At 35.9% G+C, this 14,215-nt stretch overlaps 1 protein-coding gene and 1 pseudogene across 1 annotated transcript in view; both read left to right on the top strand.

Moving 5' to 3' along the window:
• NBEA (neurobeachin) overlaps positions 1-14,215 on the top strand; it is a 776,021-nt gene that overhangs the window by 103,094 nt on the left and 658,712 nt on the right. The window contains 2 exon segments of the mRNA XM_078147053.1: positions 2,945-3,045; positions 3,297-3,392. Of these exon segments, the coding sequence (XP_078003179.1) occupies positions 2,945-3,045; positions 3,297-3,392 (197 nt within the window).
• Positions 11,701-12,283, top strand: LOC144454429 (nascent polypeptide-associated complex subunit alpha pseudogene; annotated as a pseudogene).

The raw sequence follows: 14,215 nt of genomic DNA, 5'->3' as shown, positions 1-14,215 counted from the left end.
TATGTTTGAGTTTGAAATGCCTATAAGATGTCTTCTGGATATGTATAGTAGGCAGTTGGTAATATGGGACTGGAATTAAGGAAATAGAGTAGAGCTTTGTATAGGTCTAGAAGTTAACTCTGTAGTGATATTGAATTCAAGAGAATCGGTAAGGTCACCAAGAGGGTGTAGAGAGAGAACGGGTTTCCAGGGCCCTTGAGAAGATAACCATGAGGTTCAAAGGGGGGAAAAAAGTCTTGCCATACAAATGAGGATGATCCAGCCAAGGAGACTGAGAACTGATCAGACAGGTAATTTTTTTACATTGAATGACTGCCATAAAAGCTTGAAAGTACATATATATGGCTCTCTTATTACCAGTTTCAGGCTTTGTTAATGATCCATGGAACTAAAAACAATTATTAATAAATGGTAAGGATTCTTCTTCTGTATCCTTTCCTTATGGTAATCTAGTGAAATTCTGTCATAGAAGAAGAATAATAATTTTGTAATCTCTTTTCATTTCCCAGTATGGAAGAACCTGATGCTTATCTTCTTTTACATTTATATTTTGTTTGTTTAAATTGTAATTTAAAATTGTTTTATATAACATTTTAGATTTTTAAATCTCTGCAAATCCTTTTTGGAAATTGGGTATAAATAATATTTTGTACATCAGGTCTAGGTTGTATAATTCCATTTTCCCTTGTGATTTTAATCTATTTCATAAGGAGATTATACATTTGGAAAACATAATATTTGATAGGAAAAATAAGAAAATGCTGAGTTGTTTTAATTAAAAAGTTCATTTTACTCAAGAAAGTTTTTATCTTATTAATAGTTAACTGACTTTTCTGGTTTCTTTCAAGCAGATATACATACTTGTGTTTAGGATGATTAAAAATATCTCCTTTTTTATATTGATCATTGATTGATCAAGCTAAAAGAGTGGCTAATACCAGTTAAATACCAAATAAAACAATTATTTGATGAAAAGAAGACATGGCACTTGTTCTCAGGATATTCTAGCAGTTGTCATAGAAGAGTTCTTGCATGTGAAGTGGCATTTTTGCAGGTTTTACATGATATCATTTGATCTTTGCAAACAAAAGTTTAGTTTTGAAATATGTTTTCTCTTTTCAAAGAGCATAGAGTAAGCATTGAGGTAGAATAGCATGCTTTTTAGGTCATTGCTGCTTAATTAATGTTTAAGAGACTCTTCCTTTTTGAGGTTAAATTGATAGCAGTATAAAAGTTCATACTATGATGTGGTTTAATACTATATCATAAAGGTTGTTGATTTATTTACCTTTCTCATTTCTCACCCCCCAAAAAATTCTTCTTGTTTTTTTCTGTATCAAATTGTTAACTGTGTTGTAGACACTGAAATGGGAAGGAAATAGTAACTAGCATTTATATAATGCTTTATGACTTACTAAGTGCTTTACTCACAACAACCCTGTGATATAACAAAATTGAGACTCAGAGAGATTAAAAGATTTGTCCAAATATTACGTCACACAGATATTGTATTGAGAGCTTGAACTCAAACCTAGACCTTCTAACTGCTCTATCCCATTCAGTGTTCTTTTAAAATGTTTGTTAACAAATATATTTTAACTGATAAATGTAATAAATAAATGTAATAGCAATAGTAATTCACTTGGTGTGTGACATCCTTAGGAGAGGAGACAGAAGTTCAGTTTCTTTAAAAGTATTGATTTCCTGAATTTGGGGAAATTTTTTTTCTTTTTACAAATTCCGTTTCTATATTGTGTAAATTGATTCCTATTTTAAAATGAAATTAAAATTTTCAGTAACTACTCATTTGCTACCCTTCACATTTACAACATTTTTGTAGTGCTTGTCAAGTCGTACAACTTTAGGAAGAAGATTTCAAAACCCACCTGTCTCATTAGTCCAAATGCATTGGTTAATACTATGTCACATTAGCCATGATCTTTAAGGTACTTCAACAAAAGACTCCAGATTGTATTATTTGAATGGCTCAGGGGATGAACACTCAACTGCTAATTCTGATTATTTCACTTGCATTGTGAAAGATTAAACCTTGTAGAAACTCATTCATTATGCCATTAAAATTTCCTTATTCATTGTCCCTTCTCAAATAATATGTGCTTTGTATGTATTCATTTAAGGGTCAATTATTTGTTGATATGAGGATGGTTAAATATGAAACAATTCAGAGCTTTGAGCCTTTTACATACATAGTAAACATACATATTAACATGCCCCCAAATTATACATGAAGAGATATGATTGCTGGGAAAGATTTTAGAAAATATTTATTGTTTAATCTAATTGAGCGTTACCAGCAGCTTTTCGAAGTTTGTTTATGTGCATATAAAATAAAGTACAATAAAAAAGGTAATACAATAAATGTGTAATTTTTTTTCATTATTTGGTGACCTTATGATATATACTATATATTTAAAGGAACTTCATGGATGTAATTAGTCGTGTATTTTTGTGACTTTTGGAAGTGAAGAAATCAGATTGTACCAAGACAAAATGTTTAGAGCATATCATTACTTTAGAAAGGAAGTTGTGCATGTGGCATCATTAATTCTTAGTTCAGGTTAAATGTTAAAACCCTGTTACCAAAAATATTCTAATCTATTTCTTCCTATAATTGTTGGTATATGCTCAGAAAGGACAATGTTAATATTAGTCTTCTAGAAGCACTTTTAGACATAATTTGTAATGAAAAAATATTATTCATAATAAATTATTACTTGATGCCTATGTTACCTGTGCTTCTGCTATTTATTAGGGTGGCTATTCAATAAATGACTATGTTGTTATAATGGATATTTATAGGTATTCATGTTCTGGTTTGTTAATGAAACTTTTTAATGAACATATTTTCTCTTTTATAAAAATATTGCTTTGACTAATTCTGGGTTGCAACTAAAGTTCAGAATAACTTTATTTTCCTTTGAAGATCTCCTAGTTGATATGTTGGGGGTTCTTGCAAGCTACAGCATCACTGTCAAGGAGTTGAAGCTTTTGTTCAGCATGCTTCGAGGAGAAAGTGGAATCTGGGTAAGCTGTAATGAGATAGAGAAGTTTTAAGTATCAGTACATTAGTGCTTGTGGTTCAATAAATTGTCTCTAGAGAGTTATAAACTTAAATTTTTAATGTTAATTGAATGTTTCTCTAAAAGAAATTTTAGCAACTGATTTAAAATTAATATACTGTTTAGTTGGAAAATGGTCTTTTGGCTAACGTGGCATGTAAGATATTATTACTGTATGGGTACACTGACAGTTCTTCTATTTTATTGTTTCCTCAGCCAAGACATGCAGTTAAATTATTGTCAGTCCTTAATCAGATGCCACAGAGACATGGGCCTGATACTTTTTTCAATTTCCCTGGCTGTAGTGCTGCAGTAAGTTTTTAATGATTTATTTTTAAAATTAAATAATTTATTTCATCGTAGAATTTTATAGTTCTTACAAATATCAGTTATGGTACCAGTGCTTGACCTTTTATAGCTCAGGAGACAGAATAGAGCACCAAGGTTTAGGCAGGGCCATTGTCTTTGCTTGGGATATTATTGCTGCCTAATCCTATAAACTAGGTAATGACCTTCCCTACTTGCATTTAAACATAACAAACAAAAATAGCTGATTGACCAAAGAGTAGAAGGAAGTGTAGAGGACTGATAAAGAGTTCAACTCTTTAGCCAGCATTTAATTCAAAACTCAGAGTTGAATCAGAAAATAGAAAAGCTTAGGTTTTGCTCTTTGTAAAATTCTGCAGGAATAGTGAATTGATAATTAATTTATCAAATTATGGAGTGGGGACAGGCATGCCTGGTTCTTTGGGTACTCGCCAGGAAAAACACATTTGGCAGCAGGAAACAGGGAGGAAATCACAATTTAATTAAATACAGAGAGTACAGGGGCAAAAAAACTTCATAAAGACAAAGACAAATGCTGAAAGAGGTACAGAATCTGATGTCATAGGGGTAGGGGATGGGATGGTGAAAGAAGACAGGTAGCTTGGGGAAGAGGATGGAGAGAAGACGAAGCAGAGATTATCACTCACATAACCATGGATTAGAGCCAGGGATGGAGGTAGAAGAGTGCGTGGAGGGTCAGGAGTTTGAGGTCTCATTTTTATAGAGTTTTAAAGGGAACAAATTCTTATCTGTGCTACCTTGGGGTTAGTTCATTAACATGTACAAATTATCTCAATTATTGGTAAAACTTTGAAGTTGCCACCTCAAAGTTATTAATACCGTTTTGATGTTCTGCTGGTGTGGAACTGTGGAGGTGTGGCATTTCTTTTCAGTCTTTTGACTTTATTTTAAAAATTCTCATTTTCTTATGGAGTTATTGGGTTCTATTAGGTCTATTCTAATTTTCAGACAGTTTGTTATTAGGGTATCTCTTGTGCAAGTTTGTTACTTGGATACCTCTTGTGCCAGTCTGTTAATTCCTTTTTCAAATGTTCCATAGCTCATTTCTTTTTCCATTTTTTCCTCTAATGCTTTCATTTCATTTATGAAATAATTTTTTAAGTTCTTTCTAAAACTCATGCTGAAGCAAGAGTTCTAGGAATTCAAGTTGAATTTGTGCTCCAGCTGTGTTTATCTTTGAAGCTTTCTTTGTAGATAATGTTGAGTCATTGCTTCTTCTGGTTTTGTATCTTGATCATTCTTGTCTCCATAATAACTTTTCATAGGATTCTTTTTTCATTTGCTCATTTTCTAGCCTGCTTTCTTACTTTGGACTTTATGTTAGATCCAGACTCCGCGCACTTCTGGAGGGAATGTCTGAGCTGTTCATGCTGCTACTTTCTTGAGTTATTGAGTATTGTGTTGTTTCATGCCTTCAGAGGCAGCTCTGGCTGGGAATCAGCAAGCTTTCAGTGCTCTCAAAGTGGTCTGGTCCAGAGTAAAGTCTGATTTCTGCCACCGTAGTTTCATCTCCGCAAATTTCTGATCTGAGTTTGGGTCTGGATTCAGCTATTATCAGTTAGTTAGAAGGCTCTGCTTGTTCAGAGAGAAAGAACTGTAAACTTTCCTTTGGGTTGAGATTCATGCCAATTTATTCTTCTGCAAGCTTCAGATTAGGTTAGACTCTGGAAAGGAGACCTTGCTTTACTCTTGGTGTCAGAGCCACATAGCTACTGCTTGCTTCTGAATGTGCTCCTTATTGGATGCACAGGATAGGGCCCACCACCCGTAGGTGTAGGTCCCTTCCTCTGTCTGCTCTGGATTTGTGACAGATCCAGGGTGGATCCCCTTCTCCAAAATGTATTTTCCCCTCAATGGTGTCTGTGAAGGCTGGGATGAAATCAAATCTGGTTGCTGGGAGTCACTGCTATTCCCGAGTCTTTGGGGATCAGGGTCTGGGACTATCTCCATCATCTCTGAGTAGAAGTAGGGAGCAAGGTATTGGTGATGGTGATAGTTTCACTTGCCTGACACTTGCTGTCTCTCTCTCTCTCTCTCTCTCTCTCTCTCTCTCTCTCTCTCTCTCTCTCTCTCTCTCTCTGCCCTGCTACTTAAGCAAGTTTCTTTTCAGATTTAAAACAAACAAACAAAACAACCCATCATTGTGGCACTTAAAATAATGAGTTCTTTTGTAGATGTATTGAGTTTGAAATGCCTACAGTTCATTCACTTTGAAATGTTGAACAGGTAATTGGTGATATGGACTGAAGTTGAGGGAAGAAAATGGGGCAGGATATATATAGCTTGTAGTAATATAAACAAAGATAATAAAACCTATGGGTTCTGATGAGGTCACCAAATGAACAAATATAGTAAGAGAAGAGTGACCAGGATAGTCTTGGAGTAAACCCAGTTGTTGTTCAGTTGTTTTTCAGTCATGTTAGACTCAAAGATAGGCTGTAAGCTCATTGAGGGCAAGAACAGTCCTGTCACTTTGTGTCTGAATCTTTGGCACTTAGCATAGTGCCTGTTATATAGTAAGCCCTTAATAAATGTTTTGTCTGTCTATAAGTAATGTGATTTCATTATTCAAATTAATTTCTCCAAATACCTGTCATTATTTTTGTTCAGTCATTTCAGTCATATCTGACTCTTTGTGACCCTTTTTGGGGTTGCCTTGACAAAGATATTGGAATGGTATACCATTTCCTTCTCCAGCTCATTTTATTCATGAAGAAACTGAGGCAAACAGGAGTAAGTAACTTGCCCAGTTTGTGTTTGAGGCCAAAGTGTATAATGTGTTTGAGGCCCAATTTTACCTCTGGTCTTCTGACTCCAGGCGTGGTACTCTATTTACTGTGCCACCTTGTTGCCCTATACACAGGGGAAAATATGGATTATGAACCGCAAAGGAGAAGTATCAGTAAGTAAGAGAAGCAAGTTAGAGTGTGGTGGTTAATTCGTGGTAGTCAGTGTCAAATGCTGCAAAGAAGGCAAGAACTATGGGGACTGTGAAAGATCATTAGATTAGGCAGTTAAGGAAACTTTGGTAACTTTGGAGTGAGCATTTTCTGATGAGTGACAAGGTTGGAGACCAGAGTGTAAAAGATTGAGAGATAAATGAGAGAAAAGAAAGTAGATACACACTAAGTATAGAGGGAGAAAGAGTTTCTATGGCTTGGTGAGGAAAATGGTTTTTGCATATGAGGCAGGTAGGTGATATAGTGGTAAAATTGGTGTCAGGAAGATCTGAATTTGAATCCTGTCTCAGATACTTACTAGCTGTGACTGTGGGCAGGTCACTTTACTTCTCCCCCAAACTGACACTGAGGGCCATTCAGGTGATAGAGCTGAGGAAAATGGGTCTCAGAGAACCAGTGGAAGTGATTATTGGGAGTAATTAATTCTTAGGTAGAAAAGTAATAGCTAGTGGGAGTTTTTCTAACCTTTGGGATAGTAGAGGTTAACAGATAAATTAGAATGTTTAGTGGTTTTGCCTTGAAGTCTTGGAGCCATCATCCTAGGAATGTGGGCAGTCACTATGACTGGGGTTTTAACCTGGGGTTTGTGAATTAAAAAAAAATAACTATTTCAAAATAATTGGTTTCTTTTGCAATCCTCTGTATTTTATTTTATGTATTTAAAAAACATTCTGAGAAGATATCCATTGGCATCATCAGACAGCGAAATGGACCATGACTTGATAAAAAGTTAAAGAACCCGGTGCTGGGTTCGTTTGCCTGTTTCTCTGGGCTTGGAGGACTACTCTTTGAGTGTGGCCTTCAACCAGTTCAACTTCCATATTCTTATATTACCAAAAATAGTATGAAATTCTTTATGTGATGCATTGCTAAAATCTACTGTACCTGATGTGCCAGGGTTATAACAGGGTTAATAACTCTGTCAGAAAAAGAAACGAAGTTAATTTGCATGCCCTGTCTTTTATGAAACTATGATGGTTCTTTGTAAACAACACCTCTCCTGCTAGATTTCACTAACCATTCCATTAAATATCCATTCTAGAATTTTCTAGCAAATTGAAGTCAAACTCAACTGGCCTGTAGTTTTCACTCTCTTCATTTGTCTTCTTTTGAAAACTGGTACATTTGCTCATCTCCAATTCAGTGGTACCTCTTCTGTTTTCCATGATCTTTCAGACAAAACTAAATGTGACTTAGCAGTTACATCTGTCAGTTCTTTCTGTGTCTGAGGAGATAGTTCATCTGGATTAAATGACTGGAGTTCATCCAGGAAAACTGGGTACTCTATTTCTATCTCCTTCCTTATCTTGGTTACTGTTATCCCATTTTTGCTCTGGTGTTTTCAATTATTAGCCTTGCCAGAGAAAACAGAGGTAAAATAATTAAACAGCTGTGCCTTCTTTCTGTTGCCACTTATCATCTGATCTGCTTCAAACACCAGTTCTATCCCTTTTCTCATTCTTCACTTTTCTCTAATGCAGTTTAAAAAAGGAAGGAAAAAACCTAACCCCCTTTGTTGATGTTCTCTTGCCACCACTTGGTAATCTTAGATTAAACACTCCTGACTTTTTTTAAATGGAATCATTCCACACTTATATTTATGATTTATTACTTGCCTTCACATTGCTCTTTTGTTTGTATCTTTAAAAAATCTGAATTGCTTGATGAATTTCTGTCTAACCACATTGCTGTCTTCAGACAGCTCCCATTTTTTTCCTTGTTTGAGTTATTTACTTTCATTTCTTTAGAATTTAATTTCCTGGACTTTTCATTGTAGAATTTTAAAAAATACTTTAAAAAAAATACTCAAATACATAATAAGAAAAGAGAAAAGAAATGTATTATAAACTTAAATATTGAAACTTAAGTATGTAGGAAAAAAAAGCATGTTTTACACACAGCAGAGTGTAAGAGAGTATCCAAAATATATAGCAATAAATTTCCATTTCAAGAAAGTCTGCATAATTACTATGTATTATATTGAGAATTGTTGATATTTTCTTTGCTTCCTTGTTATTTTCTTTTGTTCTGTGCTGTGCACTTTTTACTTTGTTCTTTTTTCACCCTTCCTCCTTTGCTCCACACAGAAGGGTGCAGTTAAGCGCAGCTATATTTTTATATATATATATAGATAGATAGATAGATACACATATACTTACATACACACACAGACACACACACATATATATATACACACACATATGTACATGCATATATACATACATACATACATACATACATAGACCTATACTTTCCTTGACAAATTCTGTTTCTGATCTTTGTTTTTATGTTTGTGCGTATCTCTTGTTTCCTATCCCTCCTAACTTCTCTACTTTATTTCTGCCCTCTACCTTGCACTTCTGTTACTTGACCTGGCCTGCCTCTTCAACCCATTCCTAATGAAAGTAGGTTTCCAAAACTACCAGCCCTCCTTCCCCATCTAATTCTTCTGTGTCAGTTCTTCCTCTTGCCTCTCATTTGTATAAGGTAATTACTCTTTTTAGCTATTCTTATACAGTTTTACTTTTTATAGTCACATCATGCTCAGGTCTACTCCAGTCTTTTTTATGAACTACCCAATCGCTAATAACAATCTTAGATATATGTTTTATATTTTACACACATGAAAGGTAACAGTCTGTCCTTATTGAATCCCTTGTAATTAGTCTTTGGTATGTCCCTTATATTTCTCTTGGCTTTTGTATATTAAATCTTCTATTAAGTTCAATTTTTTATTTTCGTTTTTTTTAACAGCATCCTGAAAGTCACAGTTCATTAAATGTCCATTTTTTTTTCATTCAGGATTATTCTTAGCTTTGCTGGGTAAGATATTTTCAGCAAGAACCCTAGTTCTTTTGCTCTTTGATATATAATGTTCCAAGACCTGTGATCTTTTGGTGTTGCTGCTAAGTCTTGTGTGATTCTAATTGTGGCACTGCCATATTTAAATCATCATTTTCTTGTTGCTTGTAATATTTTATCCTTGAGCTGGGGGTTTCAGAATTTGACTATAATATTCCTGTGGGTTTTCCTCTTAGGATCTCTTTAAGGTGGTAATAATTGGTGGATTTTTTCTATTTCTACTTTCCCCTTTTGTTCTAATGCTTCAGGAGAATTTTCTTTAATTATTTCTTGTATTATTGTATTAAGATTATTTTTTTGATCATAGCTTTCAGGTAGTTCGATTATTCTTATGTTTTCTTGATCTGTTCCCAGATCAGTTGTTTTTCTTATGAGATATTTCATATTCTCTTCAATTTTTTCATTCTTTATATTTTGTTTTATTATTATTATTATTATTATTATATTATTATTATTATTATATTATTATTATTATTATTATTATTATTATTATTTTGCTGAGGCAATTGGGGTTAAGTGACTTGTGCAGAGTCACCCAGCTTTTAAGTGTCAAGTGTCTGATCTCAGGTTGGATTTGAACTCAGGTCCTCCTGACTCCAGGCCTGGTGCTCTATCCTCTATGCCACCTCACTGTCCCTGTTTTGTTATTTCTTGATCTCTGGCTTCCCCTTGCCCAATTCTAATTTTCAGGGAGTGATTTTCTTCCTTAAGATTCTGGATCTCCTTTTCTAATGGGTTGACTTTCTTTTCATAATTTTCTTGTTTTTCTTGGATCTTTTTTTCCCCCTTAATCTCTCTCATTTGATTTTTAAAGTCTTTTTAAAGTTCTTCTGTGAATTCTTTTTGGGCAGATGACCATTTGTTGTTACTCTTTGGGGTAGAAGAAGGTTTCTTTGCTTCAATATCTTACTCTGAAGATAAGCCTCGATCTTCTCTAATCTCATAGTAACTCTCTGTGGTTGAATTTCTTCTCCTTTACCTGTGTATTTAAAAAAAAAGTGTAATAGCTTAGTTTTTTGTAATCACCTCTAGTTCTGGGGTATAGGGGATGGTGCCTCTGGCCTCAGATCCTCTTTCAGTTCTCCCCTCTTGCCTGGAACTGGAACCAAGACCTCCAGCCTCCTGTAAGTGCCCACATCTAGCGGTGTCCCCACTCCACTGCTTCTGCACTCATCAGTCTGGCATGTGCTGGTTCCTTTTCCCCGAGGCCTGTCACCACAGCACGGCTGGGTCTGGCATTCCTTGTCAGCAGAGGTTCTCTAGATCTTCCGTGGCTCAGATGGCCAACTAGCCTCACTGTCCTAGGGGTAAAAGTTCCTGTGGCCTCGCAACCCAGATAACCCCAGAGCATGTTACTTGTTGTTTAAGCGGACCTAGGACCTAGCCTGGAGATGTTTGTTCTTCACAGGGACCAAACCTCATCCTGGGACTTTTCTTCAGATCTTCTCTGATTGTCCTAGAAGGATAATCTGTTCTGCCCCTACTCTTATTTATTTTACTGCTCTGTGTTCACCCTGAGGCACCATTTCATTATTTTTGTGGGGGGAAATCTTGAAAGCTTGGAATTTTTTTTTTATGAGTCAGTTGGGGTTAAGTGACTTGCCTAATGTCACATAGCTAGTAAGTATCATCAGTATGAGACTGGATTTGAACTCAGGTCCTCCTGACTCCAAGGCCTGTGCTCTTATCAGCTGCGCCAGCTAGTTACCCCGAGCTGGGAATTTTCTGATCTACTCTGCCATCTTCCCAGATTCTCTCTTCTCCACTGTAGAATTTTTGACACAAGATACTACTTATCCTTTCTTTGAACCTTTTGAAATCTGCTTCTTAGAAATCTAGAGTGCATATAAGACCATGCCTTTGCTTTCTTTTCTTCTATCATTGATCCTTTGAAGTAGTGGTTGTAAGTCTTATTTTTCCATTCCAACAACCACTTTTTTCTGTTAGTAAAAATTTGATAACAGTTTGAATTTCCCTTTGTTGAGCCTTCCATCTTTTGAAGAATGAATTTATTATTAAGGCAAGTTTAAAAAAGTTATTAATTGTTCTACAGGGAGAGGTCTAGTGATGTGTGTATAATTGAAGTCTCCCATCTGTACTATATTATGCCTCTATGGCAGCATTGGGGTCTGTTTCCTGAGCTCATTTATTTCCTTTTTCTGCCCAGGTAGTCTGTAGTAAAGTTTGGTGACAATCACTTCTTTTTTCCTTTTATGGATCTTTAGCTAAATATTCTTTGCTTTGCTTCTTCTGTGTTCTTAGATTTTTTTTTTCACATGAGTTTATCTTCTTAAAAAAGATTTCTGTCTCTTCCGTGCATCATTTTTATCTCTGTTTCTTTTGAATAAATGTATGCCCATCCAGAGCCCTTACTGTCATGATTTTTATCATAAATTTTAGTGATGAGATCTCTTTCAGCAGCCATTTTGGGTCTGTGTTCCCCTCATAAAATGTCTGGTAAAGCAAAAGAAGTCATCCCAACCACAGAGCAAGAGTTGCCACAGCCCCAGGCTGAGTCAGAGTCTGGATCAGAATCTGATAGTGATGAATTGGTACCAGAGCTTGAGGAAAAGGATTGTATAGGGCAGCCATGCAAGAGGCTCAGGTAGCAGCAGCATCTGAGATCGATGAACAACCAGTCAGTAAAACAAAACAAAGTTGAAGTGAAAAGAAAGCATGAAAAGATAGTCCAAACTGGGACTTCAAGAAATGACAGGGGTTACTAGAGTCACCATCCAGAATCTCAGAATCTCCTCTGTCATCACCGAGCTGGATGTCTCCAAGAGCTTAGTTTCAAATACCTACATAGTCTTTGGAGAAGTCAAGATTAAGGAGCTCTCTCAGGCACAGCTAGCTGCAGCTGAAAAATTCAAAGTTCAGGGTGAAGCCGCTTGAGTCATGTAGGAAAATACACAAACACCAAATGTGTAAGAAGAAAGTGAGGAGGAAGAGGTTGATAAAACAAGTGTGGACCTTAAGGATATTGAATTGCTCGTGTGCCAAGCGAATCCATCTGAAGCAAAGGTTGTCTGAGCCCCAAAGATATGTAATGATATCGTGTGCCATTATGGAATTAACAATGTAACAATCTGGAGACAAGGACATTTTTTTCAGTGTTTCAGAGAAGATTACATGCAGCCGAATTTGAAATTTCTATTGGTTCTGTCAATAAAATTGTGGCTTCTTGTTAGTTGAAGAAAAAATTTCAGTGACAATTATGTGATCTAATCTTCTTCCTTCTGTTTGAACATTTAGTTCTTCTTGTTCTTTGTGTACAGATATCTGAGATCATGGGTTTTACTGTTGTAGACAAGTAGGGAAAGCATATCAAGTGTGGGAGACAGCCACTAAAAAATTCATGTTGTCAGGAGATGGAGAGTTTTGTGAGAGAAGCAGCAGGAAAGCCAGTCCCACTAGTTCACAGATTATATGGAAGAGAGGAAGAAAGTGTTAGAACACTGGAAAAGTAGGTATATTCTATTCTGGAGATAATAGGGAACTGTTGTAGTTTATTAAGTAGATGAGATATGTGGTTAGACTTGTACTTTACAAAAGTTTGCACCTGAGTGGAGGTTGGGACTGGAGTAGGGAGAGAGACCACAGACAAAGGGACCAACCATAAGGTTATTATCTAGATGAGAGGTGATGATGGCTTGTACCAAGGTGGCAGGTATGTGAGTGAAGAGAGGGGGTCATAGATGAGGTGTTGTGAAGATAGAAATAAAAAAAGTCTTGGCAATATATTGAGTATGTGGGATGAGTGTGAGTAAGGAGTTTCAGTTGACATCAAGCTTGCAAGCCTGGTTGATTTGGGAGGTTGGTGGTGTCTTTGAAAGTAATAGGGAAATTTGCAAGAGGGGAGTATTTTGGGGGAAAGTTTCTCATTCCTTTTTCTTTTTTGAAACTGTTCTTCCTAGACATCTTTCACAGAAGGCAGAGGTAGAATCTGGTACCAGAGATTTTTTTCCTTCAAATTATCTTCACTTTTTCCTCCAAAAATCTTTGGAATTCTTTACAAGTGCAAAACCTTAAAAATCAGTTTACTTTCCTTTATTCAGTTCAGAATTCTTCCTTTTTTTCTCCTATAGCTTTCTCCCATGCAAGCTGTGAAATAGGATGTTAAATGCAAGTAGGGATATCACCATTGAACCTCAGGCACAGTGGCCTTTAGACCATGGTAGTAGAAGCCAGAATTCATGATGGATTTGAGAGAGGCTGCTCCTTGGACTTAGTACATTGTTACATCAAATTCTTTCTGGGACTCTGAAGTCCATCTTCACTCCGTGGACATAAGGGTACCTTGTATATGTTGAGGTCAAAGTGTTTCAAGTGATTCATAGGGAGGGATGGCATCTCACTTAGGTGGGTTTGATTTTTTCCTACTCCCAACCTCACAAAATTGAGGTGACCATTTAGAACCTAGAAATGTCTTACTTGGAACCTTTGAGACTTAGAAAATTCCTGATATGGATCCTGGAAGGGGAATCAACTTTAGATAGCCTATGGACAGAAATTTAGGTTTCTCAAACTGAAGAATTTTCCTGACTACAATGTAGGCTAGTTTTTTTCTGAGTGGTTTTGGATGTCATTTAGGAGGCTCTGCAGACTCATAATAAGTTCAGCCCCGACTAGGACAACCTAGAAGGACCTTATGACTTACAGAGAATCCTTTATGCTTTGGACTCTGTACTGGATATCTTAATGTGAAAGTAGCAAACTGTTTTGGCAAGGGTTTATTTTAATGTTTTATACCTCACTTTGTATTAATAATGAAAATTACATCATGATCCTGATACATTGGGGGCCTTTAAGCTTTATTTTTCTCTACTAAATCTGGGCATTTTTGAAGCTAGCAAGGGGTAAGTATAATGGGATCTTCATTGTTTTACACCTTTCAAGTCATTTTTGTTACTTGAAAGCCATAAAGTATTGCAGAGTATAATTTTTAAAAACTGTTCTACTGTA

Source organism: Phascolarctos cinereus, unplaced genomic scaffold, assembly GCF_003287225.1.
Source record: "Phascolarctos cinereus isolate Bilbo 61053 unplaced genomic scaffold, phaCin_HiC Scaffold_726;HRSCAF=1367, whole genome shotgun sequence".
NCBI lineage: Eukaryota > Metazoa > Chordata > Mammalia > Diprotodontia > Phascolarctidae > Phascolarctos > Phascolarctos cinereus.
Note: the sequence above shows the minus strand (reverse complement) of the source record. Positions and strands in the feature narration are given on the sequence as shown.